Source organism: Canis lupus, chromosome 16 (genome assembly GCF_011100685.1).
Source record: "Canis lupus familiaris isolate Mischka breed German Shepherd chromosome 16, alternate assembly UU_Cfam_GSD_1.0, whole genome shotgun sequence".
In the NCBI taxonomy this organism is placed as follows: domain Eukaryota; kingdom Metazoa; phylum Chordata; class Mammalia; order Carnivora; family Canidae; genus Canis; species Canis lupus.
In genome coordinates, this window is record NC_049237.1 from 2,052,190 (window position 1) to 2,080,081 (window position 27,892).

At 43.8% G+C, this 27,892-nt stretch overlaps 1 protein-coding gene and 1 long non-coding RNA gene across 2 annotated transcripts in view; one reads left to right on the forward strand and one right to left on the reverse strand.

Annotated features, from left to right (window-relative positions):
* CNTNAP2 (contactin associated protein 2) overlaps positions 1 to 27,892 on the reverse strand; it is a 2,034,882-nt gene that overhangs the window by 156,079 nt on the left and 1,850,911 nt on the right. Inside the window, exons 19-20 of the mRNA XM_038559273.1 lie at positions 10,177 to 10,413; positions 978 to 1,111 (exon numbers count right to left, since the gene is read on the reverse strand). Coding sequence (XP_038415201.1) covers positions 978 to 1,111; positions 10,177 to 10,413 — 371 coding nt within the window. The remainder of the gene's footprint in view (positions 1 to 977; positions 1,112 to 10,176; positions 10,414 to 27,892) is intronic.
* On the forward strand, positions 21,757 to 27,602 carry LOC111090208. Its single transcript, XR_005371184.1, has 4 exons — positions 21,757 to 22,923; positions 23,183 to 23,348; positions 25,846 to 26,327; positions 27,207 to 27,602. It is a non-coding gene; the product is annotated as an uncharacterized LOC111090208 (long non-coding RNA).

Here is a 27,892-nt window from a genome sequence, read left to right on the forward strand (position 1 = left end):
CCCCAGCTGTTCTTTTTCCTGACAGGTGTCTATTTTGCACTCCTTCTAGAGAATGCACGGAGAGTTCCCATCCTTGATCTCTTGGCTTAGTTCCCAGGGAGACTTCCTCACTCTGTTTTATTCATGGGGCCTCTCAGGCTGGCTCCTCCACTGTGAAAATCAGTGGTGGGGGGTAGGGACCATCAATGAACTGGCAATAAAATCTGACGGTCATCATAAAACCATGCCTTCGTGTGCCGAAAAGCCTACAACCAGAGTGAGGTTCTGGGGCAGGTCTGTGTTTTAAGGATTTTTTTTTTCAGGCAGAGCATCCATCCACAGAGACAAACAAAAACAAAAACAAAAACAAAAAAACAAAACAAACAAAAACAAAAACAAAAACAAAAAAAACCAGAAACAAAAACAAACCCAAACAAAACCCCAACCACAGTTTAATTCATATTGTGTTGGAGTAAGTGAAAGAAGTAGGTCAGATAAACCAAAATAGCCTTCGCTGGGAAGCATGATAAGCTCCAGACATCTGAGAGCACGGAGAAGAGAGGATGGTGTGACAGATAAAAACAGTCGATTTTTTTTTTTTTATTTGAGTTCAATTTGCCAACATAGAGCATAACACCCAGTGCTCATCCCATCAAGGGCCCTCCTCACTGCCCGTCACCCAGTCTATTGATAGACATGTGGACTCGAAGCAGCAAGGCAAAAATATACATAGGGCACATTTAGTCTACCTTTTCCCTAAGAGATGTCTTTGCTGTTAACTCCATCGTTGTCTTTCCTTCTATATCTACACGCCCTTCTACTTCGCTGATCAATAATTTGTAGGAGAAAGCGTAACTACCCAACCACCCCAATGATACCAAGCCAACCACCCCAATGATACCAACCCAACCACCCCAACCATAACCAGTGGCCGAGTATAACCGAGGACAGGGATCATAAAACCGTCTCCCATACAAGCGATGCACACAGGTATATACCTTGAGAATGACGGTCCTCTCGTGCCGGGTGATGTTGACACTGTGGGGTTGTCCGTTGGCCATGTTCCTGTGGTCTGCGTCAATGTTGTACGGTTCTCTGGTACCGCCCAGGTTGTACCGAATCTGTAAGCTTCCTATGGAAGGGAAAGAAAAGAGACTCTGTAATTTGTTTGCTCTAGGTTTCATTTCATTGTATTTTATTTTTTTTGAAGATTTTATTTATTTACTTGAGAAAGAGAGAGGAGAGGGAGAGAGAGAGAGAGCTCAGTGAGGGTGAGGGATGGAGGGAGAGGGAGAAGCAGGGTCCCCACTGAGCAGGGAGCCCAACGTGGGGCTCGATCCCAGGACCCCGGGATCATGACCTGAGCCGAACACCGGTGCTTGGCCCACTGAGCCACCCAGGCGCCGCTAGGTTTCATTTCCATGTCACTTCTCTCACCCCCTGTTGCTCAGGCTGGCCTGTTTTGCTGTCTGCCCATACCGTGGCTCTTCTGAGTTCCGACTCGCTAGATCGATGGCACACGCCAAACCACGGGGTTAAGGGCCTCAGGCACGCAGGAGTTCATAGTCCCCCAACTGCGGGCCATCAGTGACCATCATCTCAACCGGAAGCAGCAAATGGTATAAATGATCCGAGCGGGGACCAAGCCTGGGAAGGATGATGGGGACACACACAGCATAGGACTATGGAGACGCCGGCAGAGTGACAAAATACTACGTGAAATAAAAAATAAATGCAGGACGGAGGGATGGTCTCACGCCACCAGCAAAGTGCGACATTCGGCATAAAAAGAATCATGAGCATACAATATTAAAAATAAACATAATTTACAAAAGAGAAATACATGGGATTTGGGGTGGCTTCACTGAGGCCAAGAAAACAAAGCGATGAATTTTATTCTAGGTTAGAAATTGCATCAATCCGGATGCACATCAAAGGAAAGATGGGCTCCCCGGGACCCCGGGTTCTCACTGGCCCTCAGGTCTGGCTCACTTTGCCTCGGACAAATCACCCTGTTTTTCTCTCCATCTTGCTTGTCTCCCCCCAGCAATGACAGATAATATTCGAAAAGACTAATATAATATTCTAGAGCCTGCTGTTCATTAATCTGCACAGCAAATGTAACTTGTGTTTCTTATTTATGATTCTTTGAGACATCAATTTTTTAATCTCATTTTTTTTAACCCAAATTGGATTCTTCATGTTCACAGCCTCCGACATCCCACAGCTTAAAGACCAAAGCCTGCCATCCAGCCAGGGTTTGACCGGCTGTAGATCGTCTCACCGGGGTCTCTGCTGCCTCCTTCCTTTGCCTCCCGGAGGAACGACACGGAGAGCCTGATTGACAAGTCATGAAATAAAACACGATAATCAAAACTTAGAAATGATTTGAAATCATTTCTAGATTATCCAGATTTCTTAGAAATGAAGGAAAAAAAAAAGAAAAAGGAAAAGAAAAAGAAAAAGAGAAAGAAAGTCACCAGAAATCCCACCGTCCAGAGATAACTACTGTGACTATTTGGCCGGTGTCTTTTCCCCGAAATCCATCGTGCCCTTGCGTATCCACATGCGCGTGACTGAATGCGAGGCTTCTGGAACGCTGCCCTCCGTCGCGCAGCCACCGTGGCTCAACTATTCCACCGCGTGCCTGGACCTGCCAGCAGCGTGCGTTAGATTAATCAAGAACTAACTGTGTGGCCTGATTTTGCTCTCTGGACAAATTTGACGAACCATCCCTGCTTTCGAGTTTGACCCTAGTGTTTTATCCTAGATGGGTTTGCTTACAGCATTTCGACCAAGCGCTGCTGCTTTTCCCCTCCTGGGTGAGTGTGAATTCACGGCCCGTCCTGCATCTCTGTAGGCACAGGTGTCCCCTGGTGGTTGGGGGGGGGGGCTTGTGGGGACCTCGGGGGAGCCCTCCCTCCTCCTGGGGGATGCAGCTCCAGGCAGAGCTGGCTCAACTTGGTGACTCTGTGCTGACCACGTGGCATCGTCGTCTTCTGTCTGGATCACCTGATCCGAATCAGTTTCTCCTTAGCAATAACCCTCTTGGCCTCTTGGCTTGCTTGCTTGCTTGCTTGCTTTCTTTCTTTCTTCTTCGTTCTTTCTTTTTTTCTTGTTTTTTTTCTTCTTTGTTTCTTTTTTCTTGTTTGTGTTTCTGTTTTTCTTGCTTCTTCTTCTTTCTTTCTTCTTTCTTCTTCTTTGTATTTCTTTATTTTCTTGTTTCAGCGAATTTAGTTTCTTTCGTTTTTCTTTTTTTTCTTCTATTCGATTCTTTCATCTTCTTTCTTTATTTCTTGAATTCTTTCCTTTGCTTTCTTGTTTCTTTCTTTCTTTCTTTCTTTCTTTTCTTTCTTAGTTCTTCCTTTCTCTTCCTTTCCTTTCTTTCTTATTCTTTCTTTCTTCTTTGTTTTCTTCTTTTCTTTCTTTCTTTCTTTCTTTCTTTCTTTTCTTTGTTTTCTTTCTTTCTTTCTTTTCTCTTTTTCTTTCTTTCTTTCTTTCTTTCTTTCTTTCTCCTCTTCCTTTCTTTCTTTCTTTCTTTGTTTTCTTTCTTTCTTTCTTTGTTTTCTTTCTTTTCTTTCTCTTTCTTTCTTTCTTTCTTTCTTTTCTTTCTTTCTTTTTTTTTTTTGAAGATTTTATGTATTTATTCATGAGAGACACACAGAGAGAGGCAGAGACCCAGGCCAAGGGAGAAGCAGGCTCCATGCAGGGAGCCCGACGTGGGACTCGATCCCAGGCCCCTGGGGTCACGCCCTGGGCCCAAGGCAGATGCTCAGCCGCTGAGTTGCCCAGGGATCCCTTGGCCTCATTGCACTGTTAGCTGAGCCCCTTCTTTCTCTGCTCTCCCTCACCACCAATCCCATCCCAGGGGAGGTCTCGCTGGCACTTCAGACACCACGCAAAACTCTTGCTCTTCCCCCCAGACAGTTTTCTGTCTCAATTTTCCACATTTCAGTTAATGCCTTCAGCCTCCAGCCTGTTCCTGCCGAAAGCCCTGCCTCCCCTGTGCCTCCTGTATTACACACGCGATCTGCTGGCAAATCTCCGTGGTTCTTCCTTTAAAACACACCCTGACACTTCTTTTCCTCATCACCTCCATTTCTACCCCCTGGACCAAGCCACCGGTGTCATTTGCCTGGATTGCTGGACTCACCTCCATACTAACAAGCTTCCTTGCTTCTGCCATTGCCCCAGCTCCCCTGCCCCAACCCAGCCTCTGCCCCCTCCCCGGTCCCTTCTCAGAGGGCAGACATAGTGCTCCTCTGCTCGGAACCCTCCATGGCTTCCTATCACAACCAGAGTAAAAATCCAAGTCTTCCTAATGGCTCACCAGGCCCTATATGATATTCCCCTAGTATCTCTGACATAACCTCTTTTTCTCCTCCTTGCTCACTCCTCACCAGTCCACAGTAGCCTCCTTGCTGGTTCTTTAGAAGCCAGCATGTTGCTACCTCAGGACCTTTGCACTTGCTGGCTCTTCTGTCTATGATGCTCGTTCCTCAGTTCTCTGCATGGCTGGCCCCAAACCTGCTCAAATGTCTTCCTAGTGATTATTTCTGTGATTTCCTAGTTAAAAGAATTGACCCACTCCTTTGCTTTGGCCAGGTCCTCTCTTTTCTGCCCTTTTTCCCCCCATGAGAGTAATAGTTTTTGTTTACATTCTCTGTACTTTATTCCTTTCAAAAAAAAAGATTTATTTATTTATTTTTTCATGATAGACGTAGAGAGAGAGAGAGAGAGAGGCCGAGACACAGGAGGAGGGAGAAGCAGGCTCCATGCGGGAACCCCACACGGGACTCGATCCCGGGACTTCAGGATCGCACCCTGGGCCAAAGGCAGGCACCAAACCACTGAGCCACCCAGGGATCCCGTGTACTTTATTCCTAATTCCTAGAATAATGCCTGATACCTGGTAGGTGCTGAATAAATGTCTGTTGAATGAATGAAATGGTCTCCCTGCTTCTGTGCCTTTTTTTTCTTGCAGAGAGATTTCTTGAAAATGCACAATTGACGATTTCACCGGTTCACTAAAAACTCTTCAAAGCCTTCCAGTTGTTCATAGGATGAAGACACACATTCCTAATATAACAGAAGATGCCTTGTCTGATCTGAGCTCTGCCCGATGCGTTATTTTCCAATGACGCCATTTACTCTCTCGCTTTTTACATTCAAGCTGCCTTGGCCTTCTGTTATGCCCCAGAAAATATGATTCTCCTTTCTACTCCAGGACCTTTGAATACGCTGCTCCCGTTTTCTGAGCTGCTTCTCGCCCCACCCCTTAGCGCTTTACCCTATTTTTTCTTCCTTTACCCTAATAGCATTAAAGGTCTATTATTTGGACCTGAACAGGGGGTGAGAGGAGACAGTTGCTCGGCTACGTGCAGTAGAACATACTGACTGTCTTGAGTTGTTACGCTCTACTTCTTGTGCTTGGACCACGTAAAATCACAGCCAGCTGTGATTCATTCATCGTTTATTTACTCATTTCTTCAGAACATGAAAAGCACTGTTGAATCTGAGTTTTCAAGGCCTGAAAGTGGGCTGTCTGCCTGGCTATCAGGAGTGCAGAGTCCACCTCTAGGACACACACCCACCTCCAACCCCCTGTGTCTGGTCCTTGGGGTACAAAGAGAAGAAAGGCCAGGCCCTGCCTTTGAGGGCTAGCAGTTTGAGGAACTAGTAATTAGGCAAAAACCCAGATTATTTTCCTCCCTACTGTCTTTGTCATTGGTCCCCTTACGTTCCCCAGCTCATTAAAATCAGTCTTAAGCTGTTTCCATGATTTTTTTTTCTCTTTTCTGGCTTTCTTTCTTTGTAAATATGATTTAAAATTTCTGTAACTGCCTCACTTAATGGCGACGGAAATGATTTGCTTTGAGAAAACAGACGAGTTGGAACGTGAAATTTATAGGTAGGGGATATCCATAAACAGTAATGGCAATCTTCTTGAATAATAACATTTAAATGATATATGTATTCCTTCCAAATAATAGTACAAGAGAAGCACTAAATGATGGTAGGGAGAATATTAATATTTTCCATTAATATAAAATATTATTAAAATGGAAAAATACTTCACTTCTGCATCTCCGGTGCATCTCCCAAGTGAATTAAAGCAGTTATAAGGGACTGCTCGTTTATTGGCTGCAGCAAATAACATGCTTAGCAGATTGATTCTCTCCTGGCCATCATCATTACCATCAGCAAACACTTAGGGGGCACCTCGTGTAGGCAGGAGATGTAGTGCTGGGGGCTTCTCATCTCGCTGGGAAGACAGGGCGTATTTATAACAAAGACAGATAACAAGACGGCACACCGAGTGCCACACACATGACATTGAAAATAAGTATAACGAGAGTCTCAAGTAAGGGGAAGTCACTGCAAGGAGGTGAGACTTGACTTGGCTCTAGAGTGAAAGGCAGGTGTTAGAGCCCAGAGGAAGATGGAGCTCCTCCAGGTAAGGGGGCCCGGTGGGAGAGTGCAGGTGTCACACGCGCTTGGGGGGCCGTGAGGAAGAGCTGTGATGTGTGGCACTGGATGTAGGTCAAATGGCCAGATGCAGATTAAATCCGTGGGCTGTGGACGGTAGTAACTGCCAACACCTACCTGGATTGCAGACTGCATAGGGATAGGGTAATGCTTCACACTTACTGCCTCATTCCATTTTCATGACACCCCATGAGGGAGGCCCTGTTTTACAGAACAGGGCACGGGGCTTGGGGCTAACTGCCCACGATCTCCATCCCACAACCCGCACAAAAGGCAGAAGCAGATTCAAACACAGACATTCTGGTTCTACACTGGAAGCTCTCAGCCCAGAGCCCTGTGGTCTCGACTGGCAGGTTGTGGGATTTGGGCTTTCTCCTGCCCTTCGGGGGAGGGGGTGGGGGGGGTGGCAGGCCCTACTGATCCATGATGAGGGACACTGTGTATGATGAAGGCTGTGGCGGGTCACAGTGAGCAGGGAGTGGGGTGGGTCAGAGCCCCCCGGATGTGCTGGGGTGCACTGCTATCCCCTGAAGGAAGAATGGGTGCCCGGAGCTGGGCTCCCCTCAGCAGGCCGGGCTGCTGGAGCCCCCAGGTTGGTGGCCTCCCAAACATGACCTCGTCCATTTACTCAAATACCATTCCAGATGCAATGATCTTCTCTGCCTGCCAGGGCCTGAATGAGGTTGGGAGGCAGTGAATTAGAAGACGTTGCCGCAGACTAGCAGGGGGGAAGGAAAGAGATACCCCGGAGGGACATGGTGTGAAGAATCTGCAGGACTTGTTTGCCTGGGTGGCTCGCAAAAGGAGGGGGATGGAGCATTTAAGCATTTAAGAATGACACCGCGTGGTGCTTGGGAATTCAGGTATCTCGGGGTTGGGGGCGGCCAGCACAGTCGGAAGCAGAGAGTCTGGAGAAGGGGCTAGTTTTGGGGACCCAGGGATGGTAACATGCTTTTAACATGTCAAGTTTGAGGGATGTCAGGGCATTTAATTAAGACTTTCAGGTTTTTAAATTTTTTCCTGATATTTTGGCACAGTCCTTATTGATTTTTTCCTTCAGAATTTTCTAACTTTAAATAGCAGTGAAACAAAAATACCGTCTTCAAAGTGTGAAAAAAAACACAAATTTTTAAACAGCAATTTGAAGATGGCCTTGCAAGATTAGGAAGAAACCCACTGGTCATGCTTTTCCAATGCACGGAGAGTGCACTAGAGCTCTCCACCCCACGGAGAGGGTGGCGGAGGTCTCGGGGCCTGGAATCAGACACCTGAGCATAGAAATCCTGGTGTGGCCATCGCCAGCTGAGAGTGCAAGCCACTTAACCTCTCCATACTTGAGTTGTATCATCTGTTGACAGGGGATAAAGAATGATACCTACCTCGTAGTTGTGTGGCTCATAGGAATTAATGCATGTGCAACACAGCACACCTTCGGGCATCAATAAATGGCAGCACCGATATGGAACTGATTACTCTAAACCCTTGCACACGGTCAACGTCCGCAAACACCAGCATGAGCGCACATAGGGACGGCCGTGGGTTATGGGAATGTGAGTTATTGATATAGGATTGGGGACTGAATTTTAGTGTGGCAGGGACTCAAGGGGTAGACAAAACAGCATCTCCCGGCGCGTGTTCATGATGTCTTGACAAGCCCAATGTAAGAGTTGCCTCCGGGGCCCCGAGAGTCTGGGGCTTGTGGGTGGAGAACATCAGTGGGTTAAAAATCAATTGACCTGATCCAGGAGAAATACACTCAACTCGTGAACTTCTGGAAAGCAGGGGTTATGTCCTTTTATCTTCTGCTTCCTCATTGATTTTAGTCATTACCCTTTCTGATGACAACAGAGTTGCTTGCTCATTGTGAGAATTTGACATTTATGAAAGTATTGCTCAGGAAAAGCAGATCGACAGACAAAAGGCACTTTGTGTTCATATTATTGTTTTTTGTTTCCTATCCATATTTTTCACAAATCCAAGATGATATTGTATAGTCAAGCTTCTATCTTTCCTTCTTTTCTTTTCTTTCTTTTCTTTTTTTCTTTTCTTTTCTTTTCTTTTCTTTCTTTTCTTTTCTTTTCTTTCTTTACTTTTCTTTTCTTTTTTCTTTTCTCTTCTTTCTTTCTTTCTTTCTTTCTTTCTTTCTTTCTTTCTTTCTTTTTTCTCTCTTTCTCTCCTTTTTTCTTTTTTGGCTTAACATTGTATTACATCATTTTTTCTCCATATTATTTCCCCCATTGCTCTCCATAAATATTATTCTTAATGGATACATAATATTCCTTAAAATGGAATATTACCCTCTTTTACTAACCATTTTACTACAGTTGAACATCTAGGTCCTTCCTAATGCTGATTTTTATAAATAACACTGAGAGGAACATTGTCATGCCGCATCTTCGCCTGATTTTTGTCTTATTTCTTTAGCAATAATTACTGAAAGGGAAAATCTTAGGAAATATCCATGCCTCCCCCCCCAACCCCAGCCCTCAATCTTTTAACCAACAGTGAATTGACCACAGTAGTTTAAGAATTTACTACATTTTAAAACACAGGCTGAGGGATCCCTGGGTGGCGCAGCGGTTTAGCGCCTGCCTTTGGCCCAGGGCGCGATCCTGGGGATCCAGGATCGAATCCCACATCGGGCTTCCGGTGCATGGAGCCTGCTTCTCCCTCTGCCTGTGTCTCTGCCTCTCTCTCTCTCTGTGTGTGACTATCATAAATAAATAAAAGTTAAAAAAAAAATAAAACACAGGCTGACCTGGGTTCATAATAATAATCTCTGCTCCCATGGAAGATAATCTTGATTTTTAACAAGCGACCCCGCCGGAATAATCAGTGCAGAGCAAGAAGGTGTGGGCAAGGAGAGAGGCTGTCTCCACACTCTCAGCCCGTGTAATCTCTCTGGGAACTGAGTGACAGAGATTTGCTCCCTGATAACCCTACGGTATTCTTGTGAAAAAGCGACCTTAGAATTTTCAAGTGTCTCAGAATTCGAGTCTTCTGAGAGGAATGGCCCCTTCAGTGTCTGAGATGTTCATGTGTCTCAGGACCGCTTGGACTCCTCCCAGAGGTCATGAGCACACTTGAATATTCTCACAAGAGGCCCATTTCAATCTTGCTCGGGCTCCATGCATATTTGGAGATCAAGATGGTCCCAGACATTACAAGTGTACATATGCTCCTGCTTTCAGCAAGCCTTATGCCAGGGATATATTTTATGGATCTAAAATTCTGAGAGGGTTTAGGAATGAAAACATCTCTGGTTTTCAACTTCTATTGAAAGTTACATATGTTTTGTAGGAACCTACTGATACGTTATCATAAATCAGGAGAACTCATTGATTTATATTACATTAATTTTACTACTTCAGAGCTCATCTCTATTTAGTACAGCAGCACATGTATTTATTTGACAGGAGCAAAAAATCATCATTATACATATGGAACAATCTCATATTCATGTAATACGCTCCCCATAAAGAACTTGACGTGTCTTAGCAACATTACTACTATGACACATTGCTAGAAGGCACTCAACTGACAAGTTGCTTTCTTGGCTCTCATGTAGGGAAATGAGGTTAAAAGACATTGGATGACTTGCTCAACATCCTGTGGAGAATAAAGGACAAGACAAGAGCAATCCAGACTTTCTAGAACATTCTGTTCACCTAACATTAAACAGCGGAGCCTAGGCATCCTTGTCCTTACCAGCGGGTTTGATGAGAACTGCCAAGAAGTCTGTGGTGAAAGAACTGACGTAGAGGAGAATGCAGGGCGCCTTGGTGGTGCTGAAGCTGAAGCGGATGCTCTCATGGGCCAGGTCGGGAGGGGCGTTCTGCTGCTCAGGGGAGCTCTCTGCTCTGCTGCCCGGTTCCTTGGCACCGACTACCGGTGCCTGGAAGTTATACCGTAGCCACATTCCCTCTTCAAAAAACGCACCAACATCTGTTGAAAAGAAAAGGGCAGAGAAAATTGAAAAATGAGGGCAAATCAGATGCTGATCCAGCCAACAATCTAAACTCAGGTAGACCGTTAATTTTGCCATAGCTTCAGGTCATGGAAGGCAGGTCCTGACTCCAGGAGGGGGGATCAGATTGGGCTACTCTCTATAGAGATGGCCCTTATTTCCTCAACATGGATTATCTATCAAAAAAGAAAAAAAGTGGGATCCCTGGGTGGCGCAGTGGTTTGGCGCCTGACTTTAGCCCAGGGTGCAATCCTGGAGACCCGGGATCGAATCCCACGTCGGGCTCCCGGTGCATGGAGCCTGCTTCTCCCTCTGCCTATGTCTCTGCCTCTCTCTCTCATTCTGTGTGACTATCATAAATAAATAAAAATAAAAAAAATGAAAAAAAGTCACTTAATCCAGTATGGAGAGCTGTAAATTAAAAAATAGATTAATAAAAGTTAAGAAGCTTACATCATACCAGAAGGAATTTTCGTGGGTGGTAGTTAGGCCAAATAACCAAGTTAGGTTGAAGAGGCGCCCTGAAAATAGAGGCAGTACTATCACACAAACACCAATTTAAGGAGCTCATGGGCTTCCTCTGTGAGACTAGAGTTGTTTGGATGCTCACACAGGTTCCCACAGGAAAGCCCTTGACAGAACCCTGAGGAAGTCCTGGGACGCTTTGGGCACAGTGCCTAAAATCATAAGATGTGAAATTAGAGAGAACTGGGTTCAAATATGACCACTCATTAACTAGCTGCATGGCTTTATGGGAATTTCCTTAACCTGCTGCTTTTGCCCTCAGTATTTTATATGTGAAAAGGAGACAATAAAGGATCATGTGAAATGATCAGCAGAAGTAAATTGTACCTATTTATTATTATTATTATTATTATTATTATTATTATTATTATTAAATTAGAAGAAGAGTCACTGACCCTTCATGGTCTCTGTTGATGGCCTAATCATTGCTAATTGGTTCCTAATCACTTCCTGGCAGACCAGCTCCTCTGTTGATTGTCCCATTGCTTGGTCCCCAGTGTTCCAAAATCACCTCCGAGCTCACCACGAAAGGCTGAGTTTCCCTATCAAGCTTTGTTCTGTCTTCCTTGTAACTGTCTTGCCCTCTGCAGGTGTCCTTCTGGAAGCGTTTCTCAAACCTCATTTTTGTGCAATGCTTTATGCTTACAACATTTGACATCCATTAGATTAGCCCTATTCAGAAGGTATTTTGTGAAACACAGCTTTACATTGTCATTAATGGAAGAGGACAAATTCCAAAAGGATTTTTTTACACCTAGAAATTTGGAAGTCTGTCCTTGTTACATATATCCAGAACAGAGTCGGCAGAGAGTAGTGAATCAGGGTCTGGAGTCAGACACCTGTTGGTGTGAATCTGGGCTGTGCTAACCTGCTAACCAATCTGTTAACCTGTTAAACAACCTGCAATGTGTGACACTGTCTTACATAATTAACAACTGGTTTGCTCAAAATGCCATAAGCACCTGTGATGGGAAATACAGAATTAGACAGTACTTAACCCACGCTAGGCACTGAACGACTCACTGGGATGTCAGAGGCCGCCACCCTGGGCATGAGAGGAGACACGTCAACAATTTGAAATCCTTCTGGTGACAGTTACGGCAGTTTCCTCAGCAGGTAATGTAATAAGAAACCCCATCTCACACCTGGAGGATCTTGAGTTGGTTTTCCCATGCTTTTAGCAAACATCTATTGAGTAGCGTAGGGGTGCCAGGCACTCTGCTGGGTGCTGAGGTGACCATCCCTGCTTCCAAGAAGCTCTCCATCTAGAGGATTTAGACTACCAGGCATCTAAATGCAGGACCAGGGAATATGAGGAGCATCAGCCCTGTCTTCAGGGACCAAGGAGGACATCTGGGGTAAAAGACATGGAACAGGGGACCAAAAGAGCCAGAGGCAGTAGCTGTGGAATGGTGAAGGGAGACCAACTCTCTGTCTAGTTGACGGAGAAGCATTAGCACTTGGTGTGGAGACAGTGCGATCAGAGGCATCGTGCCTCAGGGGAAAGTCATATACTCTTTTTACAATGTCATTTGTTTATGCAAGACTCATTAGTTCCCCCACTACATTTTAGGTTAGGCAATGGGGAGACAATGAAGGAAAAGGAGGTGATCCCTGCCTTCGACAGTTCAGAGCCTAGTGGGACAGATGGATGTTCATAGGTCAGCTGCTGTGATGGATTGTAGGGGCCGGGGTTGGGGGGACAGTCAAAGAGAGCAGGCCAGGCAGGTCACCTGCAGCAGACATCCCAAGGGGTTCACTTTGCCACAGAGAAGTTCTCCCTGAGTATGAAGGGTCATTATGTGGGGCCACGCAGGAGAGGAGAGGTGGGAAATGGTGTCTGGAGGGAGCAGGGGGTGAGAGGAGGGCTCAAGATCAAGGCCAGAGAGTTTGAACAAACCAGGGGCAGACAGAAAGGAAGAGAGAAACGTATGTGGCACTTGATACTGAAGATCAAGGCATGAAGAATCTGGGCCTATGGAGAGGTTCTGGGTAGCAGAGGCTGAGGAAGCAGTAGAGCCGTGGAGGCCCTGGCACCCCGGTTACAGATGCCATCCATCGCCAGCAAGAACCTGGGCTTCCCTGAGCCGGACTGTCTCCAGTCACCGCACTTCCAGAGAGTGGACTGAACGTAGTCCCTGATGACGTTTCTCTGTTCAAACGCTGGTCCCCAAGCCTTAGCTCCAGAATCCAGGCCAGAGGGTCCTGACAATCACCATGCACAGCAGATTCCCCAGGCGATGCTCGTGCATGCAGGAGTTTGAGACCCTGGGAGCCAAAGCTGAGGCAGGACAGCACACCTGGCAAAGCAGATAGCTAGCAGTCCTGTCAAGGGGAGATACGATGCGTCTTGCAGCTCAAGCGGTGACTATCCTTCCAAGGCAGATTACGAGGAGGAATTCAGAAAGCTAAGGATTTTATTTCAACAAACCAAAAAATATGCCACAGAGAACACTTTTGGTATATTTGAGAGTCATTGTTAAAAAGCTTTATGGATTCATGTCAGTTTTGGAGGAAGGAAAATACCAGGCCCAAAAGTGTTATTCTGAAACCACATCATAAACCAACTGTTAAACCAGGGCCTGGGAGTGATGTGAACCATTTCAGCTTCGAAGTGGCAGATTTACAGCTGCCATTTCACTGTTTCAGATGGTTTTAAGGAAATGCTAAATCAAGATATGTAATATCATTAAGGAAAGGAATGCTCCCATCCCTTCTGAAGGAATGACTAAAATAACACTAATTTAACAAGCCCCAAATAACACCTTTTCCCTCATTGGAAAATAAAAAATTATTGATTTAGAATGTTTAATTTATGGTTTTAGGCTGAGGTAGCTTAAATTTTAGGACATTCAGTTTTTGGATAGGAAAAAAATGATAAATGTGGAGTCTCGTTATTCTAAGATGTGTTACAAAAGAGATTTGTTGAGTTATATCATGTTTCTCAAAATCCCGAGCCACAGAACACTACCTGCAGATGCAGGATCGTAAGGATGCCAGAAATCTGGAAGCAGACAAGCAACCTTGTTCTAATCATTTCTTGGTTCTCAAAATGGACCCCTTATTGATAAAAGGAAGTCTGCCAAGTGTTTGGAATAAAATCCACAAACTGTCCATCCCAGAATAATACCATAAAAATAATCATCTAGCCAAATCTGAGACGCTTACCATGGAAAGGCAAACAGCTAGTACCCACCCCCATTATTAAATTGCCCCTCATCTCTTCCTCCTCACATTCAATCATTCCATTTCTTTTTCCCTTTTCACTTAGGCTATATTTAAAAAAAAATCAACGTGGGTCTTTTCATTCTCTCACTTCCCCATGAGGACCCAGAATTCAAAGTCCCTAACTCACAAATGGACTCTTTTCCAAACATTTATTTATTTATTTATAAATATTTTATTTATTTATTCATGAGAGACACAGAGAGAGAGAGAGAGAGAGAGGCAGAGAGAGGGAGAGAGAGAGAGGCAGAGACACAGGCAGAGGGAGAAGCAGGCCCCATGCAGGGAGCCCCATGTGGGACTCGATCCCAGGACTCCAGGATCACGCCCTGAGCCAAAGGCAGGTGTGCTAAACTGCTGAGCCACCCAGGTGTCCCCCAAACATTTATTTTAAAGTCAGTAACTTGTGACTTGGAAATGTTCCCCCATAGAAACAATGCCCCAGGTGATGGTTGGTTTGCCAGGAGAGCCCATAAATGCTGAATAACTCTGGATGGTAATGAAAGAGAACCAAAGAGTGTCATCCTGTATTAGTGATCAACATAGAAACCACAACAGAAAAAGGTTGATTCTGAACACGAGAACTGCAAGAAACCCTTCTCACACAAGTGTCTCGTCTAGATATGCCGGTGGTATGCTGGCAAGTGTTAAATAGCTGGGTCTGCGTGTAGGGGAGCCCTGATTTAGAGAGCTCACCAATTCCCAGGGTGTAAACACTCCTGCCATGGCTGATGCCAAGCCACCAACACATTAGTAAATATGGAGCTGAGAGGAGATGTTCACAGAAGATCTCCCAGCCTGTGTCAACTGCTTCTGGCACATGACCTCACTTGGTCAATGGCCCAGACATTCAAGTAAACCACATTTATTGACCATAACTGGGTGGCTCGAAAAAAAAGAAGTCTCTTTTCGCAATACCGAAAGCTCTCAGTCTAATATTGGGGTGCGAGCTGATTTTTTTTGGGTGGGCTCTCTTCCTGGGTTGCAGACAGATGTGTACTCCCTATGTGCTTATGTAGCAGAGAGAGAGGGGGAGAGAGAGAGGGAGGAGGAGAGAAGAGGGAGATGAGGGAGAGAGAGAAAAAGATAGAGAAGGAGGGAGAGGGAACTAGATCTCCGGTCTCTTCCTTTTCTCACAAGGGCACTAATCCCATCATGGGGGCCCCACCCTCATGACCTCATCTAAACCTAACTACCTCCAAAAGCCCTAGCTCTAAAAATTGTCATTTTGGGGGTTAAGGGTTCCATGCAGGAATTCGGGGGGGGGCAGGTGGACACACACATTCAATCCATAAGAAAAGGCCCCTTCTGCTGTAAACAAACTTTGTAATATCCGTTTACTCCCTCCGGCCTTCCACAGCTCTCTTTGGCCTAGTCCCGGAACCCCGGACCCCGGACCCCGGACCCCAAAAGCTCTGTACTTTATAAGAAGTTCTATAAAATCCAAGAAGAACTGCCACAGAGCAGACACTGTACTACAGGAAGCGGAGACCTGAACCCCAGTCTCAGGATCATGAAGCTTTTTCACCAAGGGCTTCCACTGTCCAGAATGATCATTCCCATTGCTGACTTTTTAATCCATCATCTAGTGAAAAAGCTAAATAAATTCCGTGGACCCTTGATCCTGCAAACCTCAGCCTGCACCCCCCGGCACACGTCCTGCTTCTGCATTAGGCCCGGCGCTGCTTTAACTTGTTTTCTGTTGAACTCCCAAGGCCCTGCCGGCCTGAACTACAACCAGTTCCTCTCCTGGCCTTACACTGGCAAAATCTGCTTTTTCTCTCCAAATGTGCCTCTTTGAATTTCCCTCCTGAATTTTTTATTCAGTTTGTTTGATGTTTTCTTCAATTGACTATAATCGTTTCGGACTAACAACATTGGACCAGGATGGGTCAATGTACACCTTGGCCTGCTCTGGTTCCCCAGGTGAGTACATGTCTTTTGTAACCGCTTCCCCACCCTTCTCTCTGAAGGCCAGGTTACTTGCAGGTCAGGTTCTACGTAATAAGCTTCAAGCGTCTGAAACTGCACGAGAGCGAAAAAATACCAAAGGGAAAATCTCTGAAGTTTTAGCCTGAATGGCATGCGCTGCCCATGAGAGACAAGGGTAAAGTGTATTATTTGAACACATCAATGAGGTATATGATCTATGGATTGACTGTGTAGGAGTCAGGGGGCCTCCTTGCTTGGAACTAAAGAGCCAACAGCACTGAACACCTTTGCTTGAGTCTTAAGTGGGAAGATAGTTTGCATCCAGAATTTCCAGGGTGCTCCTGATGCGGTTAACAAGCATCCCTGGAAAATATGGTGGTGGACGGGTTAGAAGTTGCTCTAGAGAGAGGACTCCATTGCAATGAGCTCCATCTGACACAGGCAGTCAGGGATTAATGTGTGTGTGGAGGGCAGGAAACCGAAGGTAGCTTTAGTCCTGGCTTTGCCACCAACCAGCTCTATGGCCCTGGTGTGTGGCAGGTCATTTAATCGCTGTGGGCTTAAATCATTCCCATCTTAGAGAAATCCTCCCCGCCCCCGAACCTACATCTTCCTCTGGCTAGGAAATACATCCTTTAAAGTATTTATTAAGTGCCTTCTGCAATCCAGGAAGCTATGAGAGGCTTAGCAAGGAGTAAATGATATTGAAGTCAATCATTGAAGAAGCATCAGGTAAGTGGTACTGGGGACAGAGCAAGCATCCTAAAATGGAGAAAGAGCATAATGCAAAGGCCCTGGGGAAAGAGGGGGTGTTGAGGGCCAATGCAAGGAAGGCCAAAAAGGTAGGAAGGGGAAAATTCAGCAGAGAATGACAGGAAGTGAGTCCAGAAAGACAGTGGCATCTTGAGGATTTTTCTTTTGTGTGTGCATAACAAGTAAAAGATAACTCTGGAGGGTTTCAAGCAGAGGTGACATGATCTGATTTGTGATTTTAAAAGATCGTTCTGGTTGCAGTTTGGTGCACGGATTGGTGTGAGAGGAGAGTGCGTCACCTCTAAACTGAAATTTCGTCCTTTTTCTTAAAATTTAGAATATCACTGGGCATGTGTGTGTGTGTGTGTGTGTGTGTGGTGGGGGGAGGTGGTCACTAGATATAGTTCAGGGAATCTGCAAATCTTCTGAAAATGCAGGCACAATGTGTATGCCTCTTTCTGGAGGAGATGGCTAGTGCTTTCAATCAGATATCGTGACTTGACCATCAGAAGTTTAAGGAGGGATCCCTGGGGGGCTCAGCAGTTGAGCGCCTGCCTTGGGCTCAGGGCGTGATCCTGGGGTCCCAGCACCGAGTCCCATGTCGGGCTCCCTGCATGGGGCCTGCTTCTGTCTCTGCCCCTCTCTCTGTGTCTCATGAATAAATAAATAAAATCTTAAAAAAAAAAAGAAATGTAAGGAAAAATAATACAACTTAATTAACTCAGAAATGATACACTGAGATGCTCAGTGTGCGTTGGCTCGGTGCTAGATGCTGTCTCCACTTCACCCTGAGTACCTGGACCTGCTTCTTGCTCAGCCGCATCTCCCAGTGCCTGCATCCTCTGCCTCTGGTCCGGCCAGGCTGCCTTACTTGCTTGTGGCACTTGTACCTCCTTCCCAGCCGGCTGTCCGCCCTTCCATTCTCGTCCCTATTCACACGTCCCCGGCAGGTGTCAGCGCCACCTCCTTCCCTAAGTGTCACCTGTAGCAAAGGCTCCTCCTCCGGTGCCCTCCTGGCTCTCTTCTGACTTTAGTTATACAAACAAGTGTAACCTCGTTTGCTTTTAATTTAGTCAACATGTCTTGGAATCTCACTCCATGGCCAGGCCCGTGCTGATAACAAAAGCAAACACGACGGGGACTTTTCTCTAAAGAAGCTGGCAGTTGGTTGGGACATAAACACATCATTGGGATACAGGGCGAGATCCAGAACAACAGAGTAGAAAGAAATAGCAAGAGGAGAGAGAGATCGCCTCTTCCTGTGGGGAGGTCTCGTCTCCTTCATGAGGGAGGGGACAGCAAATATGACTTTGCAGGATGCGCAGGGCGGCTAGGGCATTCGCAGTGTGGGGAGAAGTGTGAACAAAGGCAAGGGAGAGTGGGTGTTCCAGAAATGACGTCAGAGCTTCTCGACCTCGGCTGTGCTTTTTTTTTTTTTTAAATTAATTAATTATTATTTTTTTAATACCTAAGGCAAACTCTCAGAAAAACTGATTTAACCAGTCTGGGAAAAGGTCAGCCTGTTGGCATATTTCACTGTTTTCTCGGATTTCTGCAGTGGGCGGCCGGGACGGAGAGCTGCTGCTGTAGGTTGTTGGGTAGAACTTGGTGTGAAATGTGGGGTGACAGGTGCCCAGGACCTGCTGCTGGGAAAGAGGGCAGGACAGAGGCTACAGAGGGTCTCGAGTCACTTCACCTTAAAAGTTTTGGGAGAGCAGTCCACTTTGAAAGCATTTCAGATTTACAGAAGAGTGGCAAGTCTAGCACCAAGAACCATATCCTCCATATCCAGATTCTCTTTTAACATTTCACTATATTGCTCTCTCTGTGTTTATATATATATGCATATATATATGTATATGCTTCTTCACCATAATTTTTGTGTGTTTATATATATATAGATATATAGGCTTCTTCACGTATATATGAAGTATAGATAGTGTATACTATATACTAATTCCTGAACTATTTATTTATTTATTTAATTTATTTTTTATTGATGTTCAATTTGCCTGAACTGTTTAAAAGCAAGCTGAAGTGAGGAAATAAACATTAACATAATCCTATTATCCCATGATGTTCCCATTTCTGGAAAAATATATACCCAGACACACATATTTGTATGCACACACATCATTTTGAAAGCCACTGTGAGGCTACATGTAGACACGTGCATATATATATTTCTATGTAGAAAGTTTTTTCTTAAAAGCAGCAGCCCAGCATAGCGGGCCCACCTCTTTCATACTGGAAAGGGAGGAGGAGAGAGAGGGGCGAGGTGGTTGGAAATTGAAAGCCTTGTTTATGCATCTGGCAGTTCACTAAAATGTGGGCTTCTGAGGGTAAGAGTAACCTTAGCCAGGCCCTTGGCCTTCAGCAGAAACACAATGAATATTTATTGAATTGAGCTCAACTGAATTTGAATTTTGTTTTTTAATACCAACACTATATTCATCTGGTTGGTTCGCCCTGACCTTTCTCAGTTGACATTTCTCGGTTTCATTCCCTTTGTAAAGTGGGCTTCTTGAGAGCGGTGGCATTCCATCAACTTAGCCATTGTCATTAATTACAACAACAGTTCATTAATCAAAGTGTTATAAGATCCATTTAGAATAATACATCTAAAAGCACCGATTGATTTACAACTGAACAGATGGTCTTAATTTTTATTTCTTTTCCTTTTTTTTTTTGTTAAAGATTTTATTTATTTATTTGACAGAGGGAGAGAGCCAGCACAAGCAGGGGGAGTGGCAGGTAGAGACAAAGGGAGAATCAAGCTCCCCGCTGAGCAGGGAGCCTGATGCGGGGCTAGAGCCCATGATCCTGGGATTGTGACCTGAGCCAAAGGCAGACACTTAACTGACTGAGCCACCCAGGCTGCCCCTTGACTGCTTTTTCTTCTTTTTATTGGCTTAGTAAGCTGGAACTTATTTGGCCACACTGGTCACTTGCTTGATGAGCATTAGTGGATAAAGTTGTCACCCAGTCACCCGTTTCATTTCACCTCTGCTCTGCTAACTTCAGAGTCCGTTACGAAGCCCTTGCCTTTAGGAATCACATTGTTTGCTTGGTTATTTATTTATAAAATTATTTAATTACATATTTTATGCCTTTTGCAAGATACTAGGCGGTTTCGCTTCATTCTGTTGATAAGTAGCAAGTTGTCTCTTCTTTGTCCTTCACTTAACACTAAATGTCCCAAATTTTCTTGCTTGCTCCGCTGATTTGACAAGCCAAATAGAATTCTGGACTCTGAGGGCTCTTGAGGACAAGTGCTGCTTTTCATTCCCTTATGTGATCCTGGTAGCCCCAGGATCTAATAGGGAGAGGCACTCACGGAAAGTTTGTTGATTCAGTGAGTGCACTTTTGACTTGAGCCAGATACATATTTACACGCCATAAGGAAATGAGCTTCTCTGGGGTTCCTGCTATGTGTCAGTCACAATACGCAATTTTCATATATTATCCTATTTAATAAATTATTCAACAGCAACACTTTCGACATAGATGTTATCATCCCTATTTTTACAGATAAGGGAACTGAGGCTTAGGGGAATAATTTGCCCAGAGTTATCCCACTAATCAGGAGGGGACAGTCAAATACAGATTTTCTGGACTTCAGAGTCTATGCTCTTTCCTCTCTGCCAGCCACACTTAAGCAAGTTCTAGCTGTTTTCACAGAATTCTACAAAAGATTTGTTTGCCAGTTTTCTTCTTTGGAAATTTTAAAAGGAAATTAGTTACCAAGTAACCACTGATTGTTTACTACTCACAAACATAAAAACACAATTGACTCCTTAAGTGATAAAATTCTATTTTTTCTACCAGCTAACAGGTTAATCGAAAAGAACAATCAGCCCAATTACTTATGATAAACTTTTGTTATATTAAGGTGATTTCTATTGAGTAAACAACAGCAGCAACAACAACAACAACAAATCATGGATTTGAGACATTGACATGTAGTTCCTAAAATTCAGAGCCATTTCCATTTGCTAAACATTGCAATAAAAAAGGGATATAACCTTTTAAAAAAGATTTATTTATTTATTTATTTATTTATTTATTTATTTATTTATTTATTTATTTGAAAGAGGGAGAGAGAGAGAGAGAATGAATGGGGGTGAGGAGTAGATGGGGAGGGAAAAGCAGACCCCACCACTGAGTATGGAACCCACTGAGGCCAGATCCTAGGATCCCAGGATCTTGACCTGAGTCAAAGGCAGATACTTAACTGACTGAGCCACTGAGACACCCCAATAGTACATATCTTTTGACATAAGTTATTTTCCTTGACCAAGAAAGGTAGATGGCACCACAGATTATGACTTTGCTTATTATTGCTACTTATCTTACCCATTTTGTCCACGTGACTCCTTTATCCAGTGGGTTAAGTAAACCTTGAGATGCATGGACATGTTCTAATCTAGCTCTGACCTGTTCCTTCAATCAACACAGATCATCCTCAAATGTGCTGCCTCTTTGGAGACTATGCCACACTGTACAGGTGGCTTTAATGTGGGTTGACCATCATAGTTGGAGTGCCACTCATCAAGTGGAAGGTGGACTCATGTGAGTAATTACATTAAATAAACAGAGTAATTTAAAAAAACTCATCTGGGGTTGCTTTCTTGAATGGGGAAAGAATATATGAAGTACTGGAGCTAATTGCATTTTACTTTATGCGACTCAAGAACTAGGTTATATCCCCATAAAGTTACTTGAGGCCTCACAGGGTTTTTGGATGTTAAGAAAGTAGATGATGCCATGCTTTTTGAGAAAAAAAAAAAAAGATGCTTAGTGATATCATACAGTATTTGTGATGTCATACAGAGTCCAGGAAGTGGGCGAGCTAAAGGCCATCCACCTTCCTCCCTCTGCACTGAGTTGCCTCTCTGGTTTGGCAGTAACCACCCACCTGCCTTTTTTCTTTTCTTTTCCCCCACTGGTTATTACTTGTTGCTGTGAGAACTAGATTTAAACATTCATTCTTTTGTGAAACAAATTCAAAATATAGTAATTCCAAAAGCTTAAACTACAATTGGGAGTTTGCATATGCATATACCAAAGGCCAAGAGTTCCTTGAAGGCAAACACTATATTTTATTGATTTTGTGTCTCCAGAGTCCAGCAGATTTCCTGCAGTTTACTAGGTATTTAATGTATACTCATTGAATTAATGAATGAATTGATGGTATTATGGACTATTTTGGCCATCTTCCTATTTTTTCCAGAGTGAGAGCCCCAACCACCTCCCCTGGAAGAAAACAAAAGACATGCTGGTAATATATTTCTATTACCATCCATAACTTTCTAGGGTAGTTTCTTCAAAGAAGATAAAACAGGGGGTAAAAAGCAAAGATTCACCTCAAAGAAACCAAGAAATAATTAGCTATCAGTACACCTTGGCAAAAATAAGTCTGGGAGTATGAATTATCCAGAATTCCTGAGAATGAGATTATCATAAAAAATTATTCATACTTTGCTTTTTGGCAGAAGAAGGACGAAAAGAGAAAGAAGTAAAAATTAGAAGAAGAAGGAGAAGAAGAAAAAGAATGAATTTGGTACCTTTTCACTGAATTACTCCACACGGCCTTGAATGACTGAACTCTGTGCCCACTTTACGGCGAGGATGCTCTTGAAATCTTCACATTTATGCTTGTAATCTGTCAGGGGAAATGAACCTTCTAGGGTGTTTGCTGGGGCCTCTTTTCCTTCTACTTCAGTGAAAACAACACTTTCAAGTGAGGAGCACCTAAGAACGGGTCTCCAGAAAGACCCATGTGTTGCGTTTGATGTGCTGAGACCCAGTTTGCCTGTTTGTTCATGACTTGTTTTGACACGCATGGAACTGCAAACGTGACCCCAGGTAGAGGGACAGGGGTCATGCAGGGGAGGGATCACTGCATGTGAATTTCCGTGACTCCTCAAGGTCAAGGATTCTCTAAAAGACTATGCTACATCCAGCACCCTGGCCAATTGTTCAAAGAAAGACAGTCTGAGGACACGGGTTTCTGGTATTTGTGCCTGGTGTAGAGGACTGTGGCTCAGGAGGTAAGATTGTCCCTATTCCCAATGTACTCATTTGCTTTCTCTGCTTGTAACATTCTCCTCCAGGAGCATAGCTCAAGATCCGCATATATCACTTTTTAAAACTATTATGTTTCTCTCCCTATCGCCATCTCTTCTGTTCCATAGTTTGGGGGAAGACACGAAATAATCATTTCATTCTCATTTTTCATTTTTCAATCGTCCCCACTCTAATGGAATGCTTACAAACATAGCCCTGTTCTAACGGTGCCTCTGAGTTTAGAAATCACGGTGACCATGGATGGTGTTTCCAAACACGCGCTGCCCGCCCATTCCTGATTTCATTCTAATTGGAGCTGGCCTGCTGGAGGAGAGGAGGGAGCCTAGCTGCATGTGAAACCAGCTTCAGCTTAACTGGTTGCCTCCTGAAAATTAGAGGAACCAACCATGTGAGTCTTTCCATGTCAATGAAAAAAAGAAAATATCTGAAGACAAACTGTTTTAATGAATTCAGTCAGAAGGTCAAAAAAAAAAAAAAGATTGTTGCATTTGGCAGTTGGAAGAAATGGCATGAAAATTAAACTTTCGAGGCTGATGACTATTAATAGATGATGGTTATGGGACCATAACGCAGGAAGACATAAACCGTGAGAAAAGCAAACCCTCACAAGCATTCAGGTTAACTGGAGCAGTAGGTGTTTTAAGACTTTGGGCTGTCTCTGTCTCACTGTCGTAGCAAAGAACTGTCAAAAACTGTTCTCTTTAGTCGTGATATTTAGTGAAAGCACAAGGCAACCCAATCCAATCATCCAAAATACTCTTTCCGGACAATAGTCACTTTGTACTTGTTTTTTTATTCTGATGTTTGAATAGAATTCGGACATTTCGAGGTACAACGTGAAGACAGCTCAGGGGTGGTTAGGAAGATGGTGGGTTTCTGCACCCCTGTTGATGTGGGAATTGGGGTATCACTGCTTACACAGAATCACATCACCTGAGCCCAGGGCACCTCCCCACTTTCTCTAAAGCTCAACGCCAATTATAACAGGGTTTACCACTCACGGAGAGTTAGGAGCTATGTTATTTAGCTTTCCGACATCTCGAGGTGTATGTTATTGAGATTTTTACAGGAAGGGAACAGAAACTCGGAGAAGGTAAGTAACTTGCCTACGTTTACACATCTAGCAAATTCTTACTATTAACTACTATGCTGTGCCGTCTTTTAATGCTTTCTACTCAGACTTTACCTGGAAGAAAGATCTAAAAAAGCAATTTAGTTTTTCTTAAAAAAAAATATTACTCTGGAGAGTGGTACCATGTTAGGTGTGTTCTGAAAGTTTGGGAGACAGAGAGCTATGGTTCCAATGCAACAGGAGTCTTTGAAAAGCGCCAGGTCAGCACTGTCCAATAGAAATAGAGTGTGAGCCACACTTGTAGTTTTAAATTCTCTTATAGCTATATTAAAAAAGTAAAAAAAACTGAATTAATTCTCATAACATACTATATTTAATTTAGTATATCCAAAATATTATTCTTTCAACATGTAATCTATATAGAAACTATTGAGACATTTTACATCTATTTTTTCACCCTAAGTCTTCAAAATCCACTGAGCGGTTTATGCTGATGGCATATCTCTTTTCGAACCAGTCCTAGTTCAAGTGCTCAATAGCCACATGTAGCTAGTGGCCGCCACCCTGGACAGCACAGCCACAGTGTGCACAAAGGGAAAAAAATAAAAGCACTTGCCCACTGTCAGCTGTTTTTTGCCAGTCTCTGGAGTGGCTATTTCTCTATGCAGGTTAGGATTGTCCTGGAAGCCAGACCACACAGCTGCTTATATTCTGCACAAACCATTCAATTAGAATTTCTGGGAATGACTTTTGGACATGCCCAAGTGAAGGAGGACTGCAAAAAACTTGTCTGAAATATGTCTTTCTGGAATCTAGGGAGATGACACAGGGGAGGTCCTGGCATTTAGGATCTTAGCTTTCTTTCCATCAGACATTTGAGTAATAGCTTGGAAATTGTCCCCTGTTTTGAGTTTTGGGTTTATTTTAAGTGATGCAATGGAAAGAGGAGATAATTTGGCTAGAGTGATCATTTTATAATGCATGTCATATCATGTCACTTCCCTCTGAGCAAAAGCCAGGCCCTTGCCATGACCCACCACACCCTACATAATCTGGGTGTCTTTTCCCCATTCCCAAACCCCTCTCCTGTTTCCTTCTATTCTTCTCATTGCTGCTTACCCCATTCCATCCATCCTCAATGGCCTCCTTGTATCCTCAGAGCACCCATATCGCACTAAGTTCTAGATGAGGTTCAAATATTAATATTTTTAAGAAGTTACGGCTGCCAGGCGACCAATGTTTTTCAAGGGCAGTGTGTGAATTGCATGGCCGTCAGCCCAAACCCAATAGGTCTTCTCTCAATTGAGCTTCTGCTAAGCACTAAGCAGCAGTGATTTGAAGGTCACATTTTCTAACTAGTACCTTGAATAAGTACCTTGACATCTTCTAAGACAAGGGGAGGGTCAGAATGTTCTCATGAAAATTCTGTTGCTTAGCAAGGACATATCGGAAGAGACGACCACTGCACATTCATATATAGGTGGGCCCAAGGAGTATCCAGAAGAACAAAATGTCCTCAGTGACCTATTATAGTGTGATGCCACTTGGGGAGGACATTTGTGGTCACGATCTTCACAGCTGTAGAGTAGGAATGCAGGTATTTTATAAAATGGAGATTTTAAAGGGCTGTGGCAGACACTGTCTACCTCAACCACGAGGAAGAATCTTGAAGAGCCTGGAGAAGGAGTCACTGTAAGGCATGTAAGGCGATGAATAATCCACCTTAGATATCTGATGATTTAAAGCCTTTATAAGATAACTCTCACAGATTTTTAAAAATTTTAATTTAATTTTTTTTTTTTTTACTTCTTAGGTAATGTTCCATTGCCAAACTTATCACATCAAAGACAAATTGCAATACGCTGCCCAGCTCTAACCCAAGATTTCAAAAGAAAAAAATAACCAAACCCAAACCCAAACCCAAAACAATCCAACGGAAGGGGTGGTGGCTTTGAGCAGCAGACTACAGCCTTGGTTGCTACAGTCTTGGGTCAACCCCTTTCCAACCCAACTACTATCAAGCTTATCAGCCAATTCAACATTGTTCCCTTAATATGGAAGTCAGGAGTCTCATTTTACAGTTTCTGTCAGGTTGAGATTTTTGCAGGAAAAGGATACGTGGGTTCAGGCTCCAATGGCTCTGCTGCAAATAACCTTTAGCTTTTCCAGAGCTTCAGGGAAATCTCAAGGGATGACCACACAAGTGCAACCTGAAGGACTAATCTCTACTGCGCAGGACGGAGGGAAACCTGAAACATGACTGACACGCATCCTGGTTTTAAATGAGCTTTTCAGGTGAGATGTTTAAGCTGCTTTGCTAAGCTCCTCCTCTTTCCATTAGATTCGGTTTCAAGAGGCAGCTGGCTTGGCCACACAGCATATAATTAGCTGATGGAATGCGAGGACCTGTCAGAGGGCTCCAGTCAGGATGGCCGAAATGCTTTCTTTTAATGTAATTTAATTTTTCTTTTTGTATGTGAGAGTTACTGCTGCGATCAGAAAAATATATCTTTGCTCTGAATGAGACATGCTCTGTCACCGGCAGTAGCTTAGATTGCTTGAACTCCAATGCTTTATTTTGTACATTGGCTGTTGTTTTGCTGTGAAAAATGTTAAAAAGAATGGATTGACATTTTGGCTTTGTTTCTGGGACTTAAAGGAATTGTTCTAGAGAAAATTATTCTTGTTGGGTGACCTTTTTTTTTTTTTCCCTGTATTGCTGCAGGCTTTTTAAAGGCTCTCTACTTTGTCTTTGTTTTAACATACAGTTTCAGGATTATACAATACACCAAACGTCTTGCATTGGTTTTTTTTTTTTTTTTTTTCAAGTAATCATCCATATGTGGATAAATACTCTGAAACAATCAGGGAAGAATTCTAGAAAAACTGAGTTCTACATCAAGAAATTCTGATAAATGTCAAAATAAAAGCTAGACCCAAATTGTTTTAAAAATATATTTTTGGTCAGGGATACACATTTCTAGTGCTAGTACAAGTCAATGCTATTTGAAGTGAATTTATGGTAAGTTTTTCGTGTAAAAGAATAATTTTTCCTTTTATGCATATTTTATGATGCCCATTAATTCAGTAGTACATGCACACAAATTTAAAAGGAATATGTAAATGAAGATATATAAATTGGTACTCATGCTTAACATTTTTTTTTTCTTTTAGGAACGTAAGTCAGGGAGTTAGGGATGAGCTGTTTAGAAAGAGACTCCCAGCTCCAATGGGGCTCCTCCCTTTGTCCCTCTCCTGGGCCTGGATCCTGGTGCAAGCTGTTTGACTTTCCTGGAAGAATGTGGATGCGTCCGGCAGCATATTGCCTGCTCTCTCAGTTGCAGTGACTGTCCTCTGCCCTCTGCCTGAAGGAGAAGCTCGTTACCTGGTGGAGAGGATCACAGCTCAGTGGTTCAGGGGGTGGGCATTGCAGCTAAGCTATATGTCCTTGTTAAGCCACAGAATTTTCTGTTATAAGCCACTTAGAGGGATAACCTCAGGCAAGCTATTTCCCTTCCTTGTGTATCACTTTTTATATTTGTAATGGGTTTAGTAAAACTACCTCCTTCACTGGATTCCTGTGTGAGTTCATTAACACAAGTGGAATGCTCAGGAAGGTATCCAGCATGAGTGTGCTGTCATCTTCGCCGGATCTCCCCGACTCCCCACTGCAAGGGTCCAGTCGCCATTCTGATCTAAAGTAGTTCCTTCCAGTGCACGGGTGAGTTTCAAGACCCAGCCTTCCAGCCCCACTCTTCACTCCCTGGTCAACTCAACCCTGCTGCTGTCAACTCTCCCACGGCTGGGCCACATCGTGAATCAGAAATGTCTAATTATTAGTGGTTGATTTATTTCATTTG